The 22,104-nt window shown below is 40.3% G+C and overlaps 1 protein-coding gene across 6 annotated transcripts in view; it reads right to left on the bottom strand.

Annotated features, from left to right (window-relative positions):
• Positions 1-8,775: 8,775 nt before the first annotated feature.
• Positions 8,776-22,104, bottom strand: part of CSNK1G3 (casein kinase 1 gamma 3) — a 100,170-nt gene continuing 86,841 nt past the window's right edge. For 2 of the 6 annotated variants that reach the window (XM_054809772.1, XM_054809771.1), the window contains exons 13-14: positions 17,637-17,743; positions 8,776-11,360 (exon numbers count right to left, since the gene is read on the bottom strand). In XM_054809772.1, the coding sequence (XP_054665747.1) occupies positions 11,306-11,360; positions 17,637-17,743 (162 nt within the window). In that variant the 3' untranslated portion in view covers positions 8,776-11,305. Of the gene's footprint in view, positions 11,361-12,595; positions 12,689-17,252; positions 17,277-17,636; positions 17,744-22,104 lie in introns of those variants that run through there. The other 4 variants (XM_054809774.1, XM_054809773.1, XM_054809769.1 and 1 more) reach the window with 3 other exon arrangements.

Consider the following 22,104-nt stretch of genomic DNA (forward strand, 5'->3'; position numbering starts at 1 on the left):
AGTTGCCCAAAGTCCCCGTCCAACCTGACTTTGAACACTTCCAAAGATGGGGCATCCACAACTTCTCTGGGCAACCTGGTCCAGTGTCTCACCACCTTCATCATAAAAAATGTCTTCCTTATAGCCAATCTAAGTGCATCCTCTTTCAGTTTAAAACCACTGCCCCTTGTTCTGTTACTAGAGGCTCTGGTGAGAAATGTCCCTCCACCTTTCTTACAAGCCCACTTGATATAATGCAAGGTCACAATAAGGTCTCCCCAGAGCCTTTTCTTCTCCAGACTACACAACCCCAACTCTCTCAGCCTGTCTTCACAGCAGAGGTGTTCCAGCCATTGGATCATTTACATGGCCCTCCTGTGAATCCACTCTATTAGCTCCATGTCTTTCTTGTACTGGGGACCCCAGAGCTGGATGCAGTACTCCAGGTAGGGTCTCACAAAAGTGGAGTAGAGGGGCAGAATCACCTCCCTCGACCTGCTGTCCACCCTTCTTTTGATGCAGCCCAGGATGCAATTGGTTTTCTAGGCTTCAAGCACATGTTGCTGGCTCATGTCCAAATTCTTATCCACCAGGACCCCCAAGTCCTTCTCTGCAGGGCTGCTCTATCTGTACATTTTCTTTAATCTTCCTTTTCTGGCCCACCTACTTATAATATGATCATTCTTTTGAAAGATGTCAACCTTCGAAGCCTAATTCCCTGGAGACCTTAAACTTCTGGGTAGGCTTGCACAGTCACCAGTTACTTTGAGTGACCAACAGGGCTGCAGCCTAAGCCTGCTTGTGAGGAGAGCAGGATCATCATCTGCTTCTGCTCCAGATGAGCTCATTGAGGTGGCAGATTCAACTTCTCCCGTCCCTCCAGGATGGGACAAAAGAGCAGCTTGTGATGCTTAGTATCTACAAAGGATGAAAAGGATTTCCAAGCTTGCAGGAAAGATGGACCAGAGAAGATATGTTCTCCCAGACCATGGCCAAAGCCTTGTTCCTCAATTTTCCTTCTAGTCAGTCAAGTTTGCATGAAGAACTTCAGTAAACCCAATACATTAGGCAAGTTACTAGTTATTTTTATACAGATCTTGTACTACTTATTGTTGCAGTAGCTGGTACAAACTTGTCCCTAGTTGTATCTTGTTGGCTTGGCCACCCATGCTTTCTCATCCCACAGACACAGCCCTACTTTCCCAGGCCATTGAGCTGAACACCACTGCAGGGTAACAGCAAAGGCCAGCTGATTTGCAACTTGCATCTGCCTGGGCCATGCCTTTGGGGATGCTCCAGCACTTGGAGGAGACCCTCCTTGCTCTGCCCAAACTCCTGTCAGTTAGCTCTGCCCAGAGGGTCCAAAGACTTAGTTGTTCTCATCTTTATTGTCTATATATTTAGGCCAGGGTTTTGTAAACCTCCCAGGGACTGAGCCAATGCTGAAGGGAACAGAAGCGTTGATACCCACCGGTTCTGCAGCAAACTTGTCCTTTATAGAAAAAACACTTGATCCAGTAGAGACGGTGTTGACTCAGAAGGCTGACAGAAAATTATTGACTTTATTCATTTGCTTCCTGATTTTTAAAGACAAAATAAAGGCATAGTAACCCATTCAAAGAAAAGGGTTTTTTTCATATCTCCCATTTGTATCATTTGCAAAATGTACTTATTCTTTTACTTTCAGATGCTCCTACAGAACAGCCACAGAGAGACTGCTGAAATCTGGGAGCATCACCTGGGTACAGGGACTGCCCAGGACAGAAGGAGTGCTACTGAAATCAGAGAGCCCTTGTTAGGCTAGAGAAGAAATAGGGAGGAACTGGGCAGAGATTGATCGCCCATGGTCCACACTGCATGGGAAATGCATTTCCGCACGCAGCTGGAGAACCCAGAGGGAAATGCAGGAGGCCAGAGGGCAGCTACTCAGGATACCCCATGACCAAGGCCAAGCAATGTCCAGAGGAGAAGCCACCACACAAACCCAGCAGGCTGGGCACTGGCTGCAGCTCCAACCCTGCCCATCACAACTCTTGCTCAAGTAGGCTCTCAAGTGAGAACTCCAAAGCCACCACTACAGCAAAGAGGCCAAGGACATTTCTGTGGTTGGGAGAGATGCCCAAATGGATAACCTCTACCATGGGGCACTCCAAAAAATCTGACTTGGTCAATGAGTTTCCGGCAGAATAAACAGGAGTGCCTTCTGCTAATAGCAAGGTTCATCACTTCCTCTGCACATGAACAGACACTCAGAATGATTCTGGCACGAGGGCTTCACTTTCCAGTAACATAAGCCTTGGCAATGGAGGAGAGGAGGAGGAAGGCAGAAAATGTTCTGAGATTCAGTTCTTTTTCAGGTCATTTCTCAGGTGAAAACACAAGGGTGATCATTACTTAACAAAACCAGAGCATAACCTTTTGGTCAGCCTAAGTTTTAGGTTTCAAATGCCCATGACCTTTTCAGGACCCACATTGGTCTTCTGCCTTTACAAGGCTCAGTTCTCCTATCTTGATATTTTCCCGTCTCCAAAGGCTGTCAAACTAGCTCTTCTTCTTCTGCATGTTCTAGTTACTCTTCTGCTATGACCCCAACTTCAAGAGAGATGATCCCCACCTGCTCAAGAGGTGTAAGCAAAGGGTTGGCCACAAGAGGAGAGCAACAGCTGCATTTTCACCAGGCCAGGCTTTGAAGGAAAACGCCCCTCAAGAAGCCCAGATGTGCAGCCTGGAGGGGCTGCCGCTGCTGTCAAGCCTCGCGCCCCCTCCCTTTACCACCACAGCACAGCCAGGCCCTGCCTGGCCTCCAGCAGGCTGCTTCTGCTGCACCTGCACCAAGCCACGGCATACCTCCCGTAGACAAGTGGACACGTTGCACACCAGGGCTGGGGCTTCCTGCCTTTCCACCCCTGCAGCCAGGCACAGCAGCTCGGCAGGCACCCGGGGCTACCCTGACACCCTTCTGGCACTCATGGCTTCCCATGGTTGTCCATGTTGGCAACAACCTCTGTTCTGGCCATGCCAGGGCCACCGTATGCCCAAATCCCCTCTGCCCCTCACTGCCTGACTTGCACCTGCAGCCCAGACCCTGCCAGTGCAGGCAATGGGCTGGGACCCCACCAGCTGTGAGACTAGGTCAAGTAGACACACTAGGTACCCAGGCAGTAGAGTGTCAGACGCCTGGGAATAAACTGGTGGGTTTTGGTTTTTCCCAGTTGTCTGGTCCTGTTTTGAAGCCAAATCCCAGAATGAGTTTATATTTCACCAGTCAAAACAGAAACAACTGATCCACAAACAGTTGCATGATTTCTTGTAATAATCAAGCTCAGATTCTAAGAAATCCCAGATCTTTCATCTAATCTGAGAGCTTTCCAAGACTGCATAAAGTCATACAGAAGCAAATCGAGGTGGGAACATGAGTTCAAGTAAGGTTCGGAGGTGGAAACACACAAAACGTACCCAACAAAATCGTTGTTAAAAATGCTAAGCCAGAGCTGGAGACATCATTTGTACTGAGCCAGGTGCTGAAGACCTCTGGCCTTGTAACGTGTTCTCCTGCAGAGGAGAATGAGAGGATTGTGCCTCACTTCAGCTTTCTCAGCCCATGGTGCCCAAAATGGGGTGCACAAACCCCAGGACTGAGTGATAATATCCCCTGGGGTGTGGGAAGGAACTAGTACAACTTCTATTTATATTTACTTCTATTTATATTTACTTTATATCCAAAAAGATCAAGAAAGAAATTAAGCTTTACAAATATTTAACATACAAATTGACACCGGTGTTCCCACCCACTTCATACATGAGAGCATTCCATGTCACGCATGGCACTGAGGTCTCTTCAGGGAAGATTGGGTGTCCACAGCACAAAGGGGTTCACAGAGGTGCCTACCCTCATTTCCTCACTTACAGTGTATTGCTACATAGTGCAGTTCATGTGCACTCTCTTAAGTGGATTTGCAGGTTCTCATTTTAACTAAACTATCCCTTACAAAATGGACACGGACCTTAGAGAGCTTCCTGCAAAGAACGTGCAGATGGAAGATAATCCTGATAATGCAAGTAAACAAGTACATGGCAGAGCTGACACTTCCGTTCTTTATAGGAGAAGCTTTAGCCAAAGACCAGCCAAAGCCACAAGGCAAATGAATTACTTTTGCTGTCTCAAAGGAATATGTTACATAAAATGTTACTACTTAATCACAGTATACCATTCGACACTTAGGTGCTGTATGTTGCTTAATGAAGTACCACACAAAGGTGATGCTCAACTTGGAGGCAGAATTAACAGCCACTGAAATTCCCTATACTGGTCATTGACACATAAGGTTCATTTCAGCTGGAACACTTGAGTATTTCTGAGAAGACTATAAAAGTTTACCTTATTTTTTCGAGAAATGATTTTTTTTTTTAACTGTTTTATAAAGCAGTATAGTGCAATCAGATTATAGAATATGATTTTTAAATTTAAGAAAATAAATCTTTATTATACGAACATATTCATTTTGTCCTGCATGTGAGAAACTGTTTAGCTTTGCCTCAGTAAATTTAGATTGCTTAATCCAGCTGTGATTTCAATCCATGCAGGGAGGTTTATCAATCAAATCTGGGTAATTTATGTATACTTAACTATCATCTAACTAATACTTCAGTTGTAAAGAACTTTGCCTCCGATTTCTCTTTCTCACTGGCAGAGGGCACTGACGCTGAAAGCAAATCTATAGTAGGGATTCTCAGGCCAAGACTATATGGCTGAATACAGATAGTGCATTCCCAGCTGATGAGGCAAACTGACCTACCTCTCAAAGATAAACTCACTGAAGTGGATGCACAAGTTCAGAACCTACGTATCAACAAAACCCAAAATAAGGAGCTGGGGAAGACACAGAGAGACTAAAATGGCAATCTGGTGAAGAAATGATGTATAGACACATGACTAGCATCTAGTTATTTCCACGTCTCCTTCTTAGCTTTCAAGAATTTCCTAAAAGCTCACTAGCAAGCTGATATCTTCCTACTTCTGATTGCATTTAGAGGTGGATCTAAGCAATGAATCCATAGGTTCTGAAACAACTATCGTGTTTGCAAAATGACACATAACCATACCCTAGAAAGAGCACCTATCAAAGCTGCCAAGTTAGGCGCTGAAATGCTAAAGTTAGCATTGATTACAATTTTTAATTTGGTTACTATATATATATTATAATAGATATTTAATTATATACCCACCTACCAAAATCTATTTCATGCATCTGCTCCAAAGACAGAGAGTTATGCAATAGTGAAAATAGTCACCCATGTAAGTCATGGCTCCCTAATAGTATAAACCAGAATATGAAACATTTAACGCCTTTTCCCAGTAAAGGAAGATCTGTATATATTTTAAGACATTTCACTGTAATACCCAGAACACCTTTCCAGTAAAAGATTTGTTACATTTAGCATCTCACAGGTTTGCTCTCTGCCTCAGTCTTATCCCCTGCCCCCAGGAGAATGATTCATTATTTTTACAGACGCAGGTTGTTTCTGTGGAAAGCTAGTGGAAGAAAAGCATACCAAGTGCAAGTAGTGGTTTGTTATGGATCTAGACTCTTCCCATATTCTTCTACCAAAGTTTGAAAGTTCTCTCTCATGCATAAGTGGTTGAGTACCACCTTTATTTTTAGAATTATGTTTCTTTACAGAACAGTAAACAAGTGTCCAACTCCGGTGTCCCCAGTGCAAGAAACACTTGGACCTATCAGAGAAGGTCCAGAGGGGAGGGCCATGAAAATGGTCAGGGGGCTGGAACACCTCTGCTATGAAGACAGGCTGAGAGAGTTGGGGTTGTTCAGCCTGGAGAAAACAAGGCTGTGGGGACACCTTCCTGTGGCCTTTCAATACTTAAAGGGGGCTTGCAAGAAAGGTGCAGAGAGGCTTTTTACCAAGGCCTGTAGTGACAGAACAAGGGACAATAGTTTTAAACTGAAAGAGGGTACCTTTAGATTGGATGTGAGGAAGACCTTTTTTATGATGAAGGTGGTGAGGCACTGGAACAGGTTGCCCAGAGAAGTTGTGGATGCCCCATCCCTGGAAGTGTTCAACATCCAAGTGTTGGATGGGGCTTTGAGCAACATGGTCTAGTGAAAAATTTCCATGCCCATGTTCGGGGGGTTGGACTACATGTTCCTTCAAGGTCCCTTCCAACCCAAAACATTCTGTCATTCTATGACTTTCCTAGACCTCTTCACATCTGCTGTATGACAGTCCCTGTTAACACCTGGGAAGTTGAAGTCGCCCATAAGGACAAGGGCAACTGATTTACAGGGGCAGTTAACTCCTTATGGGCTAATACATCAGTGACATCATCCTGGCTGGGTGATCTATAGCAGACTCCCACAACAACATCTGCTTTATTAGCTTTTCCCCTAATCCTTACCCGGAGGCTCTCAACCATGTCACCCCCAACTCCAAGCCCTGTACAGTCCAACCCCTCCTTTACAGACGGCGCTACCCCTCGGCCTCGCCTGCCCTTCCTGTCTCTCCTGAAGAGCCTGTAACCGTCCATCACAGCACTCCAGTCACAGGGCTCTTCCCACCAAGTCTCGCTTCGGCCAACGCTGTCGTAGCTCTGGGACTGAGCCAAAGCTTCCAGTTCCTCTTGTTTATTCCTCATACTGCCGGCATTACTGTACGAGCATTTGAATTGTGCTCCGCCATACTTGGTACGCTGTGGAGCAGAGTGAAAGCCCTCACTAGCACACCATCACTCAAACCTCGTCATGCTGTCCCGGAGCTTGTCACTAGTGACCCTGTCCTGCCTCTCTCCTCTGCAGAGTCACCTTCCCGAGCAATGGCCACGGCCTGGGCTTCTGCAGGAGAGGGCAGCCAGCGCCTCTGGCACGTGGAGGGCTGCTACACTTCAGTGCAACGCTTCAAGCAACAGACCACAGCCCATGCCACTGCAGTGAAGCTTCATGCTCTGGACCCAGCTGACACCTTGGTCCTTGGGAAGAAAAGCTGGCCTGAGAAGGCAGGCCAGACCCTTTGCAAACCGCCACCTTGCACCGAGCTACAATGATGGGTCAGGCTCTTTTTCATTGCGGCTCCCCCTTGTACTGCAGGTGGGGTCTCACCAGAGCACAGGGGCAGAATCACCTCCCTCGACCTGCTGGTTACCCTTTCATCACCATCGTCAAGCTCCAGTCAAAACACTCCCTAACATACAGGGCTACCTCACTGCCTCTCCTTTCTTGTCCTTCTCCTTCCCCTTCTGAAGAGTTTATAGCCAACCATTGCAGCACTAATATTCAATGTTCTTGAATGCTCCTGAAAGATATAGAAGGCTCAGCCCTCTACTCACTAATAAAAAGGCATAAATCTATCAGCACCATATTTTCAATTCAATGTCATGAACTTAGGGTGATTTTCCAACGCCTGGATTTAAAAGTAGTTAGACACAATCAAGGATTTACAAATCCTCAATTAACTCTTAAATTCTCAAGCTTTTTCAGAAGGAAGCAAAATACAGTTTATGGATCAACATAAAAAAATGGTCAGGTACAATGACCACAACTCAGTGGATCCTTGCTTCCTTACCATTCACTATATCAGGTGCTTTAAGTTTTCATGAGTATTGTATTTGATTATCACCAAAGGCCACATATCAATGACAATCCAGGCAATAGAAAAGCTCAGAGTACCAAGGTAGAGATCTGCAGTGTACAAAACACCTTTCTAAAAAATTAAATACTAGTCTCTGCCACAAACATGACAATAGCCTAACCACTCAAAACTTTACAAAGCAGTTTTCTGGTGTTTCATATTTTTGGTTGTCCATTTCAAAACCTAAGGATTAGCTAAACACTTAAGTGCTCTTCAGTACACAAGAAAACAGAAGTGTAGTCTGAAAAATAACTTGCATCTCAAACTAGTCAATGAAGTTAGTGAACCATTTTTGTTTTGGATATTTTCTTTTTTACACAATACTTTTAGATTTGGTCGCCTTTAATGACAACAGGATAATATTTCAGAGGCAAGTTGTGTGAAGACAGAAATAAGTATCTTAAATACCCCATATTATACTATGTGTCACAATAGGAAGCCCCACAAGTACTCAGTAAAGCTGTATTTTGGGTAATGTTCAAATAGATGTGGTAATAAGATATGGAACAGCCTATCTTACAAGAAAAATAAAAATTGAGCCTGAGAATTGAATACATCCTTAAAACTATACTAACTCAGTTACTGTCACTCATCTTGAATACTTAAAGAAGAAGATATTCTTGTAAAATATACTATTTAATTTGGTAAGACAATCAATGAAGCTCTACAGTGGCTTAACTCTGACATAACCCATTCTGCAATCTTCATGTTTGAAATAGCCTTCAAAAAAAAAGCTACTGAAAAGTACACGGGAGTGTATTTTTAAGCACTCAGGTGTTAAAATTCCAAGCCTCAAAAAAGTTCTGAAAAAAACTTTAGTTTGAGTAAAAACAAAATATGAACCAAAAAAATGTTTTACTTGCAACAGTTCTGTAAATCTGTAAGAACACAAGCAAATGAAAATACCTTCTTATGAAGCAAAGTGCTAGGAATCTTAACTAGAAGTCTAGCAACCAATTTTGCCTGTTAACATTGTCCTCAAGTAAATATGCCCCTTTTTATATAATGCCAAATGCTCTACAGCTAGGAACAATCACCTCTACCAAACATAAGGTTGTGACTGAAGAACTGTAAGTCTTCCTTTTCTAGGTAACTACCTGGCAAAATCAAAGACACATTCATTGCATATTGTCACAGTATCTGTAATGGCTTTTATTCTAGGAGGCACAGAGAGCATAGACTTTAATCCATGGAGACCCTGAGTAGATTTCCTAGTTACAAACATGCAGGCATTGAGGCCTCTTCACTCTATTGTTATCATTAGGTGTATTAAAGCATATAACAGTAACATCTGTTAACTAAGCAAACATAACTAACTGCAATGTTGAGGTAGCATTTCAGGTAGCAATTCTTTCAGTTTCCATTATTTCATCCAAGACTGTAGGAAAGGGGGGGGGAAAGGCAAGTTTTAAAAAACTATCTTTATTTTTTTGTCTTACATTTAAACAGGGATGTATTTCATTTTTAGACATCCAGCCAATGTTCACTTAATTAGTTTAGACAGAAAAAAAGATATAAATGCAAACCATCTTGGCATAACTTGAACATACCTGCATTAGTACTGACTGCTTTGCTTTGCTGGAAGAAAAATTTCTTCAGCATTAAAATCCAGCACTTAAAAAAATATTGCTGAAAAGCAAGTGCCTAGATACTGGTCATTTCAGCAAATAAACAGCTTTTATATATTCAAATATTTGAAATCAATAATATACACACTTTTTTGTTATGTGTATGGAGTTCAGATCATACAAACAATGTACAGGTCAAAAACCTCTGAGAATAAACCCCATCAGGTGTGTGAAAACTACACATACCACATGTACTTACAAATATTACAAAGTAACAAATTTGGTCAAGTACTACAAAGAAGGATGTGTTTTCATACCAGAACGGTCAAGTCACTTCCTACCTTTTCAGCTCAAACAAAAACGAAGTAGTAAATTCATGAGTTTGAGATAATAACAACAACTGGTGGAGTGGAAACTTGCAATCTGTTACACAGTATGTTTTTGTAGGCCAAGTTCAGTTTTTTTAAAACAAAAACTTAAGATCATGAACAGTAATAATGACAAAGATCAAAGTATATATATGAGCACATAATTAAAACAATAAAATACACTTCTGGCTGTTAAGGAAAAATAAATTACAAAATATAATTAAAATCCTTGTAAATACAATAATGAATTCAAAGGTGTGCATTTATTTTAATATACATTTTAAATGCTACTGGCAAAATAGATTAAAAATAAATACGTAAGCCAAAAGGCATGTGTGGATAGAAAAAATGCTAATTAGCTCTAGAAGAGTTATAAAAAATTGAGATAATCTGAGTTTTGGTCAACAAGTCTGCCTAGTCACTTCCATCTTTCACAACCCTTCTTCAAACAACTGGCAGCTTAACATGACAAAATCACACCTCTCATTATGGCTTTAAAAGAAGCATATATTTTCTGAAGAAGAAAACACGAAATGGGCTGCCTTGTCTATAGAACTGTTGGTTTGTTCATGCTGCAGGCACTTCATTGGACTGCGGGGAAGTAACCTGTCACATCCTTGCCATCCTACTATAGCAGTGACATTACGCTGAAAGACAAGACATTTCCAGGAAAAAAGAAATCTCAGGAAATTTTGGGTGCTGTGGGCTAGTAAGCAGAGAAAGAAGTCTAACCCACTTCCATTGCATTTGTTCTCTAAATCAAAAGAATAAAATCCTTTACAAACAGATCTCTAACATTACATGGCACATCCATATTTTCAAGTTAAAGATGCTGTCAACCATTAATTACCATAGTGAACATATAGGCTTTAATACTAATTCCACTTTAACCAGATCCACATTTATTTCTTCTTTTATAATTCCTCTGTAGATCCTCTTTTGAAGGCATTTCAATCCTACTAATATTACTGGAAACACAACTTATACAAAATTCTGTATTCTTCATACAAACACTCTTGTCATTTCTACTGTACTGCAATTCCATTGTAGACATAACAAAAGCAGGTCTTCAAATCCAGAGGCTACTGGAAATACTCTCTGTTCAGTAGTATTGCCAGCATTTAGACAACCATCAACAGTTAAATCAGACTCCTCAGTATCTCTAGACAGTGACTGTACCACAATATCACAGACAGCGTTTAATGCTGATACAATTTGACTACAGTTCTCCTCAGTAATACTGGGAGAAAAGAAAAATAAAAATCAATGCAGGTATCAGAAATCTGAAGATTTTATTGTTTTTCTATATGGTTGTGCATTTGTATTTTTCTTCTGCATTTAAGAAAACTGCTTTTGATACACTACTACGAACTCAGGTACCAGATTTATGACATCTGTCTTCAGCTAAGACGCTGCTAGTACTTCCTAGGACAGGAGAAATATTTTTCAAGCTTAGTTTTGCTGAAGATACTGTTCATTTGTACCATTTCATTGGTCCATTTGTTGATGGTCAAAGGAGCACTCATATTTGACAAATCATTAAAGCTTTCAGAACAGACGAATTAAAGAAACAAAAGATGGATGCAGGAGAATCAAATCAAAGCACACACACATGACATTGTTTCTAAGGGAGTCCTTGGAGAAGTGTGGTCATTATGGAGTTTGGTTGGGGCTTTTTGTTTGTGTTTTTAAGATCAGAAGACAGCAGTTGAACAAATAAGCAATTTCCCATGTTCTGCTTGGTTCTAGTCATTTGTGGCGCTGAATGGTTTTCCTTTTCCTCCGCTTGAAAAAACAGCAGCACCTGCAGGTGTGACATGAATTACATATGGTATAAAAATCACAAAACAAAACTCTGTTTACTGTATTTGTTTCACTTGAAGTAACACATTGAGCTCTATCGCAGGTGATTGATTTATTAATGAAAGAAACTGAAATAGAGATACTTTTGACACAGTTCACTTTTTGGGGGAAAAAGTATCAAATGAAAAAAGCTATAATAAAGACAGCTATTAAGCTTAGAGTATTATGTGAGGGTATCAAAAGCATGGGCATTAGCAGCTGACTTAAAAATGTACTTGTAAGAATAAGGAATGTTCCATTACCTGAGTACTCTTTCACATTAACTGGCAATATGTCAAATACAAGCTTGAGCTTAAGACTACCACCTGAACTGTCACTTAAGGCATCGCTGTTGCTAACACAAGAAAACAATTTGAGCTCACTTTGTCAACCAGAACTTCGAAAAACCTTCTCCAAGGCTATTCCTCAAAATATTTTAGAAGAAAATGTTTGTGAACAATGTAATGCTCTGATTCAGTGCTGTGATGGATATCACTACAGTGAAAAATCACAGCTTTAAGTATATTAAAGTATACTGACATTCTTTCTTCTCCTTTATTGCATACTACATGAAGGAAACTAAAATTGACAAACACTGCTAATTTCACTTAGAGACAATCTGAAAGTAACTGAAAAAAAACCACAACAAAAGGAAAAATAATTGGAAGGAGTTAGAGATGGATAATACAGAGAAGCACTGCAGAAGTCCAGGAAGTATTTCTGAAAAGAAACTAAAGAGGAAAGCAACAAATACGCAAAGAAAACTTTTTCATTTGCATGTAATGTTTGGCATATTTTAACCAACTCCTAGCTCCTGACCACCACCTTTAAAATTAAAGCTTCAACTTAGTATTCACAGTTTGTAATCAAAAGTGAACATACAAGCTGTCTACCTTAACAGAGCTTGCCCCATGGAGTTCTGCAGTTTGGTTATTGAATTCTCACTTGCAGTGCTATATGCTCAAGAATCTTTTTTAAACTATGAAGTACAACAGAAGTGAAAATATAAATGTACTGCATCAATAGCCTATCAGTTAAGTCATTTTACGTCACTAAAATTCAAAAAGAATCCTGCTGATTTAGTTTGGAATGTGGGAAATGGGGAAAACATTTGAAAACCAGGGAGAATAATGGTCTAAAAATAAGGTTCTACAAGGGGTGAGAACAACATCCAAAGTAAGGGGAGACAGAAGTTACCTTCTCAAAATATCCAAGGGCACCCTGTCGCTCAGTCACTGAAAAAGTAGCAGTGGGCAGAGGCAGACCAGAGCTGCTCTAAAAGTTACATAACTTTCAGCAGAAAAAAAACATTGGTTATTGAAGGAGAGGAAGCCCAAAATTAAATAGGGGAAACTACATAGATAAATATTTTTACAGCTAGCAAAAATATCGTACTGTATTTATTAATTTTTAAGTACTTCTAAGAGAGACATAATTGTTTTTGAAGGCTAGTAGCCACAAACTGCAACTGAAATTCCTCCATAACTACTAGCCCTTTTTCTCAGCATCTGTCTACAACCACTAGCACCCATTATCATGTAAGCTCTAAATTTATATGCAAGTGTATGGAGTCCAATTTAGTTTAATCCTTCTTTGTCCTCAGTGGTTTCTCAAGTATTTTATGTTTGTATCTACAACAAACATCATATCAAAACAAAGCATTTTACAGTGCTCCCACCCTTTCAATACGAATTATCCTATGATCCTATAAATGAGGAAATCCTACCCTGGACTGTGATGGTAAATCACTGTTGTACCAGTTTCAAATAAGGAGGCCTCAAAGAAAGTTTACAGAAAAGTTTCATCTCGATTCATGATTTTAATATATACAGAACACAGGTTACATAAGTAACTGTAGGAAGATGAAAGTGTGGCAGACAGTTAATTTATATTCTAGAAAAACAATCTAGAATTTTAACTCTTCATTGGTTAACCACATTTTGCTTATATGGAGTATGTCTCAAGGAACAGCATATCCCACTTAAATGTTTAGGACTGCTTGAATCCTCTGTGTAATTCAAGGACACTTCAGGTTTTCTTGCTTTCCTTCCCAGAAAACTTTAACTCATCCTTGCTGCCAGTCTCATACTGACCTTTATTGCTTCTCCATAGCCTATTTAGTTTGCTACTTCTCTGTCAACCACAGAAGGGCACCATGCAATGGGGAATTCAAAAGTTCTATCTTTAACCAACATAAAGCACTGCTTTTTTAATCCCCTGGTCTTCTGGTGCATTATTTCTATTAACAGTTCCTTTTTTTTGGTTGTTTTGTTGTTGGGTTGTTTTTTTTTTTTTTGTAATTATAAGAACTATTCAACTACATTCCAGTTAACAGACTGTTAACTGGTGTGGGAAAATAAATCCCTTATGAATATATATCTAAGAAGTGTTAAAGGAATGCAAATTCCATAGAGCATTGTAAACCACAGGAGTGACTTGGAAACTTACGTATATTTATCAGCCTAGAAGTGCTAGACCTGCCAAAATTTCCAAGGCCAAATAAATGTCATTTTAAAATATATGGGCATTTACATGGGAGTAAGACAGGTCAGACTACACTGCCTGATAATAAATTTTATGAAAGAAATGTAACTCTGAAATTAGAGATCCATAGTGCATAATCTCGCAGACATGTTCTTAAGAATACTGTCACTAGAGGGTGTCATTATCGCTTTTTTATATATATATATTATGTATATATATATTTATATATATATACATTACATTGCTTGAAGCCCTATTTAAAGATAAGGGCATTATTAATGAGTACTAAACCCACAAATTTATCATATTATTCAATATGAATACAAAATATGTAAGAATACACTTAGAAAATTTCTAATTCTAGGAAAGGAACTTTTTTCTTTTTAAAGAAAGCATATAATGACTGCTAACCTCCTTCTGTGTAGGATATAAAACATTTCTATAGCAGGTAGTATAACAAGGATATATGAAACTCAAGAAACAACTTGCTTTTCCTGTACAATCTAAAGTGACATTTGAGATATGATCTAAGGTAGCAATCTCCGTATTATGGTTAAGAACATTTCTTGTCCTACTTAAAACATTATCATACCTTTTTCTATAAAATACCCTTCCCTCTATCACTTGACAAGTCCCTTGGCACAACATGCTAAAGCAACTTCAGTTCTCATTTGTGTTTAGGTAGCTGTATTTTTATATTGGTCACCTAGCATGTGGCAGCACTTTACTGCAGGATTATTAACAGGTGCTTAAAGTCGCAAAAAGAATGCAAGATGCAAAAAGAACAAATCATATAATCTTTTCCTGTTTCCCTTTCCCTGTCCTCCTGTGGCAGAGCCTTTTGGTTATCCAAATTACACACACTTCATAGAAGCAACTGTTTTGATGGCTAGCAAAGAGTTAAGGAAAGAAAGGCTAATTGCCTAGTGATAACTGGAAGATCATCTGTAGAAGACAAGATCTACAGGTGCCAGGGCAGAATAGCCCTCAGGTTAGTTTTCTCCCTCCTTTACAACTCTATTAAGAAACAATTGAAATAGGACTGAAAGCTACTTTTCTTTAAATAAAAGTCCCCTCAAACCCCCCCCTCTGCCAACCCCACCAAAAAACCCCAAAACCCAGCACCAACTGCTAAGCCATGCTTGCTGCACAGCAACACCTGAGGAGTATGAAGATGACAAGGCATAAGATTTAGAAAATATGCTGCATGTGAGTACATAAACGTATATCAAGAAACAAAAGTGTTGGGTGAACATCCCAAAACAATAAAATGCTTACTGGAAAAAAATCCTTATCCTTTCTGATTTACAGCATCCCACTGGAATAGTAACAGAAGATCTAATATTCAGCTAAACAATATTTGTGTTCATGGTTAAAAATCACACACGATAGGGCAACCTTCCTTCAATCTTTTAAACCAAGATATAGTCATGCTACACTTCTAAAACTATGAAAACATCTAGAATAAAGAATTAAATGTTTCTAAAAAATACTCAAGGTTGTCTCCTCAGAGTATGAGGAAATGTTACAAACAGAAGATATCAGCAAGAAAGGTTATATTTGTTCATGTTTTCAGATAGAGAAAAAAATTACAAAAGAGGCACAAAGTGAGAGTCTTTGGATAAAACAATGTCTTCTTAAAAACAAAGATGTCTACATCACAGACATAAAAGATACTGATACTTGCATTTCCTTACACTCTTCAGCAGTGTAAAATCTGTAAATGGATGTTTAAGTGTCTCACAATACCGTTTGATATTAAGCTTGTAACTATCATGTTGAAATGTAGAATTACCTACACCTTTAGAGTACTGTTACTCAGAAGAGATTTATATCTATACATTGATGTCTGATAGCAATGCTGGGGACGGGGATGCAGGGGTTGTGTTATTACTGCCAAAATATAAAACAACTTCTACACCCCAAAAAATAATGAATTAGTTTAAATAAACACCACTGGAAAACTGATTTGTGTGTTTCATATTGAAAAAGATTAATCTAAAGAGTAGGATAATGAAACTAGTTATTTTTTCTGTAACAAAACCAGTAAAGACTAGGCCAAAAAGGCCAAGGATAGCATATTTGTCCATCAATCATTCATATCGGAGGAAATGAACTTCTACATTTTTAAAGCAGCTGCAAGATCTTGGCTTCTGAGAATTTTCTTACTTTCTGTAGATAACTAAGCATAGGTTTAATTGTGCTAAGCACTACTCAAAACTTCAGAAATTTAATCTATTCCTGTGTGTACATAAACTGGGCATAAGGAAGATCATCAGTGCACTTATCAAAAGGGAGGGGATAGGGAATTTCTTTATGTCCAGCCTATCAACATCCTTGCTCTTTGGGTCTTTTTTTGTTTGTTTTAAATATATATAAGAAAACTGAATTCTTGCCAGAAAAATAATAATACAGTACTCCGCAAAGATGGCAGATAAAGAACTGGTCTTCTCAGCGCTCACAGAGCGCTAATGCACAAGTGTGACACAACAGAAACCTCCATTCACGATTTTTAACTACACATGCACATAAATCTTACATACCAAAATCAGGACATGCAGAACAATCACTTCAAGAAAAATTTGTACTTTAAGAAATGCCTATTGCTATTACAGAATGCTTATTGGATTTTTCTGCTATTAATGTATTCTTCATACTTGAGTGCCTCTATTTTATAAGATCCATACCCTTGTAAAATCCTATTCCAAGAACAATTATAAAAGAAAACATGTTGAAAGTTATACTGCCTTTAGCTATCAAGAATATTTTTCTGTACTATTTTGCAAGTCTGACTTTACTACTCAAATATATATACATTAGTTGTCCATTCCATGTTAACAAACCTTAATATTTTCCTCTTTCATTACACTGTAAGTTTAAGGAACCCTGAAGTTATGTTTTAGTAACTAGTTAGCAGATTGTCAAAGACTAATATTCTGGCAAATACTATATTTACAGGGATAATGGACACATTTCAAACATTTGCTAGCATTTATTACTTGTTCATATGAGTGAGTTATTTTCTAGATGTTAAATTACTAGCTGAATGCTACAACATCAGGAAATAATGTTTCCCCCTCTACAACAGGATAGCAAGTAAGAAAATATATTCTACTGCCCACTAAAAAGGATTAAATAAAATATACCACAGACTACACAACTTAAAAGCAAGCAAGATTTTGAAGCAGGCAAAATAGCTCCTGAAGGTGGCTGGCTGTTTGTAAAAACAGTTAATTGTTTCACAATATTGAAACATGTTTTGCGATTTCCAAATAGACTTGTTATTTTAAAGCTGGTTTAAAACTAATTTCAGACAAACAAGAACAAAGCCCCTGAGGCTATTTCTGCCTGCCTGTGCTGTAGAACTCACCACATGTTCAACACTTTCTGGCAGCTATACAGAAAGAGAGTAAGGAAAAAAAAGAGAATCAGAATACCGCACAGAGGAAGAATTTTACATCTTTCATACACAACTTTTAGTAGTCGAAACACTATCTTAAAATAAATATATCAAAATCAGTTGAAATATCAAAAATGCATGCACTTCTGTAGTATAGACAGATATGTTATTGAGAACTTAGCCTAAGAAGTACAAGCTATAGAAAATATTTAAAGACAAAATTAGCTATAGCACTAGTTTTGCACCTCACCAGTGGCTATTCAGTTCAGACAGTATTTTTTTAATAACTGTACAAGAAAATTTTCGAAGTGGCTGAGCACACAAGATCCAAAGAATATAAAAAGATGGACATACTTAGTTTCATCCATTACTTCTACTTCTGCAGGAGCTGTGATGGGTGCATTTGAACGGCCTGCAGTTGGGTCATCTGTGTTCAGTTCTCCGTTTGTTGAGCTTACTACCTGAAATCACCAGAAATACCTGAAATTATGCTAGTGCCAGACATACATTTGTCAATTCCTAAAGTTACAATATATCTTAAAAATATCAGTAATTTTTGTTAATTCCATCGTTCTTTTTATTCCAATAATAGTATCTTTTCCAGGTTTTATTCCTGCATCTCTGTGCTACTGCCTTTTTTCTTTCTTATTTACTAGTGGAACTGTCATCTACATGACACACTCAAAGCGACAGGACTAAGCAGAGCAATTCTGTTGATCAGGTTTGCTGATCTCCCTCATGTCTCTTCAGAGCCTTAAGAGAAGGCATTAACCCCTTTCCTGATATCAATTCAGTCAGTCTTACCCGATCTTCTTTAGTGTATTTAAGCTCCTTAGTTTCCTTCTTTGTGTGGCCTGATTCAGTTGTATCTCAAAGAGTACTCAGCCGAAGAGGGGATAACTAAGACATTCTCTAGACCTAAGATGTATTTGGTTTTCACTCTTAAAGCACAAGAACACTTACTGCCATCAAAAAAAAAAAAATTATTCATCTTCATTCCCATTAATTTCCTCTCAAATCCCTTTCTAAATTCTTGAGTCAGCGAGACAGCTCTGGTTATCTCGAAATGTTTGTTTTGACTGTCATAGAATCATAGAATAGAATCATAGAATGGTTTGGGTTGGAAGGAACCTCAAAGATCATCTAGTTCCAACCCCCCTGCTACATGCAGGGACACCCTCCACTAGACCACATTGCCCAAAGGCCCATCCAGCCTGGCCTTGAACACTTCCAGGGAGGGGGCCTCCACAACCTCTCTGGGCAACCTGTGCCAGTGCCTCACCACCCTCACAGGAAAGAATTTCTTTCTAACAGCTAATCTAAATCAACCTTCCTTCAGCTTAAACCCATTACCCCTTGTCCTGTCACTACACTCCCTGATAAACAGTCCCTCTCCAGCTTTCCTGTAGGCCCCTTCAGGTACTGGTAAACCACAATTACATCTCCCTGGAGCCTTCTCTTCTCCAGGCTGAACAACCCCAACTCTCTCAGCCTGTCTTCATAGAAAAGGTGCTCCAGCCCTCTGATCAGCTTCGTGGCCCTCCTCTGGACTCACTCCAACAGCTCCATGTCTCTCCTGTACTGGGGCCCCCAGAGCTGGACGCAGTACTCCAGGTGGGGTCTCACCAGAGCAGAGTAAAGGGGCAGGATCACCTCCCTCGACCTGCTGGTCACACTTCTTTTGATGCAGCCCAGGACACAGTTGGCTTTCTGGGCTGCAGGCACACACTGCCGGCTTATGTTGACTTTAAACCCAATATTCTCTCTCTCAGTTCCTGCCAGCTTTCCTGCATGACAAATGGAGCTATTCCAGAGGCCTCTCCCTTACTCATCTCTCAGAATCTGCCAGGAAGATGTTTAACTGGATATCTAGTCAGGGCACCTGACAGTGCTAACTGACCCATTAAAGTATCAAGAGGTCTGCTAGCTACAAAGTAGCAGCAAATGCTTGGCCAAGCAACATTGCACAAAAATATTGTTCTGGCCAAATAATGTCAGAGCCCACAGAAAACATCTGTAAAACATAATCAGCTACAGGAAAGTGGACCAATGGTAGTTTGTAGTTCAAGATTCTTACCAGTTGTTGCCTGAAGGTCAGAAATTAAGGTAGAAGCAAGCAGAGGGAAGGAAAGCCATCATCATGCTGTTACTATTCCCCATACCCTTCCAAGCTCTCCTCTTAATGTAGCATTACATCTCATCTCTGTATAACTAGAGGTAATAGCCTTGCCTATTGAGGTTTGCTTTGCGGTTCCCAACATAACTCTGTAAGCACAGAGCTTCAGAATTTTGCCAAACTTAAGCCATTTTCCATGCTGTATGCTACATGAAGCTGAGTCTTCTTTTTCCAGTTTCACTAAAATAGGAACCACTGCAAAAAAAAACCCTGCAGTCCAATAACAAAAGGAGAGATGTCCAAGACTGCAAGAATCTAATTACTTAAATTTTGCTCAATATAACTGAAGGAATTTTCAGAGATTGGACTTGATTTTTGTGATGACAGGTAAGCCAGGGGAGTTTCAACCAGGTGGCTTAAGCTTAGTTTTGTATCATTGGGCATGGCAGCAGCACTAAACATTCAGTAACAAAAATAGGCAGGAACTGTACTTTAATAAATCATAAGATAGTGAGTCAGGCATCTTAACCTAGACACCCTGGGTTAGTCGATTTCTTTTTACAAATATCTTAGTATCTGTTGTCATCATTGCCCATATTTACTGGTGAGGGGAAATAGTATGATCCCAACCATCTCACCAGCTACCTTACTGTGCAGATAATTTCATTGCTTCTTGTGAAATATCCAGTTCTAACAGTGATAAGCAGAGCGGAAAGATATGGTGTTAGCATGGAAAGTACTGGCTAAATAAGATTCATGAAAATCTAAGGGTAAAGAAAATTGCTCAACTTGTCCACCAAATCATCCTAATCATTCAGGATTTCTGTTCCATGATCTAGACTTAAAATGAACTTTTCTAAAGAGATCCTCAAACCTGTGCTCATGGTTTAGTAACAACAGCTGATCAGAAACAGAAGCCTTTGTCTTCAGTTTACTCAAGTAAGGATAGGGTACATCAAGAAATGACAAGTTAGGTATATGCTCCTTTCTGTATGGGAAGCAAACCCGTACAGCTTAGCATTCCTGACTGTTGTAAAGAACAGGTGACAGTTTGCACAGATATTTGTAAGAACTCCTATTTTCTTCTCTCTTCCTAAAAAAGCAAATGAAAACATTTATGACTCTTGCTCCAATATCAAACACAGTGTCGAACTCTAGCATCTTATGGAGCTTTCATATGGCATTCTCCTTCACACTTCTTTCCCAGAAGTGCCTATTCAATCATTCACCTCTATCTTTTTGGAGAGCAGATTCAAAAAAAAGTGATCAAACTCAACCATGTACACATTCTTCATTTGAACTGGAAAACATTGAAGTAGATATCTAAAAATCCTTCCTACATTTATAATTTAGTTATTAATGTTATTTTTCAACAATAGTTTGAAAAAATCCATCTTTGCCTTCTGATGGATAAAAAAGCTAGGAGAAATTAAAACATTTTGACCGGAATAAAACTGTATCTAAGCATGTTTTTATAGTCTGCCCTTCTATGACCAATAGAGGAAGTCCATTTTGGAGAGGCAGGCAGATCAGCAAAAAAAGGGTTGCTACTCTGGTTCAACATTCATGGATGGTTACTATCAGCCTTTGTCAACAACTCTCTTCAGATCTGTTTGGAATTGGGTTGGGTTTGCGTGGCAGGGTTTTGGTAGCGGGGGGGCTACAGGGGTGGCTTCTGTGAGAAGCTGCTAGAAGCTCCCCCTGTGTCTGACAGAGCCAATGCCAGCAGGCTCTAAGACGGGCCCGCTGCTGGCCAAGGCCAAGCCCATCAGCGCCTCTGTGATAACATATTTAAGAAGTAGAAAAACACTTGGAGAGAGAGCTTTTGCAGCCGGAAAGAGGAGTGAGAAGATGTAAGAAACTCTGCAGACACCAAGGTCAGTGCAGATGGAGGGGGAGGAGGAGCTCCAGGCGCCGGAGCACAGATCCCCCTGCAGCCCGTGGTGAAGACCATGGTGAAGCAGGCTGTTCCCCTGCAGCCCATGGAGGAAGGATGAGGGGGTGTAGAGATTCCACCTGCAGCCCATGGAGGACCCCATGCTGGAGCAGGTGGAGGCACCTGAAGGCGGCTGCGGCCCGTGGGAAGCCCACGCTGGAGCAAGTTCCCGGCCGGACCGGTGGACCCATGAAGAGGGGAGCCCATGCCAGGGCAGGTTTGCTGGCAGGACTTGTGGCCCCGTGGGGGACCCGAGGCTGGAGCAGTTTGCTCCTGAAGGTCTGCACCCCGTGAGAGGGACTCCATGCTGGAGCAGGGGAACGATGAGAGGAGTCCTCCCCCTGAGGATGAAGAGGCGGCAGAAACACCGTGAGATGAAGTGACCGTAACCCCCATTCCCCGTCCCCCTGTGCCACTGAGGGGGGGAAGGTTGAAGCCGGGAGTGAAGTTGAGCCCGGGAAGATGGGAGGGGTGGGGGGAAGTGTTTTAAGAGTTGATTTTATTTTCTCATTCCTCTACTCTGTTTTGCCTAGTAATAAATTAGATGAATTCCCTCTCTAAGTTTGGTCTGTTTTGCTCGTGACGATAATTAGTGAGTGATCTCTCCCTGTCCTTATCTTGACCTGCAAGCATTTCGTTATGCCTTTTCTCCCCTGTTTGGTGAATGAGGGGAGCGAGAGAGCGGCTCTGGTGGGCACCTGGCCTCCAGCCAGGGTCAACCCACCACAGGAACCACTTCTGGTAATTCTTAAAAGAACATCTGCAAGATT

The sequence above is a fragment of the Grus americana genome, chromosome Z (genome assembly GCF_028858705.1).
Source record: "Grus americana isolate bGruAme1 chromosome Z, bGruAme1.mat, whole genome shotgun sequence".
NCBI lineage: Eukaryota > Metazoa > Chordata > Aves > Gruiformes > Gruidae > Grus > Grus americana.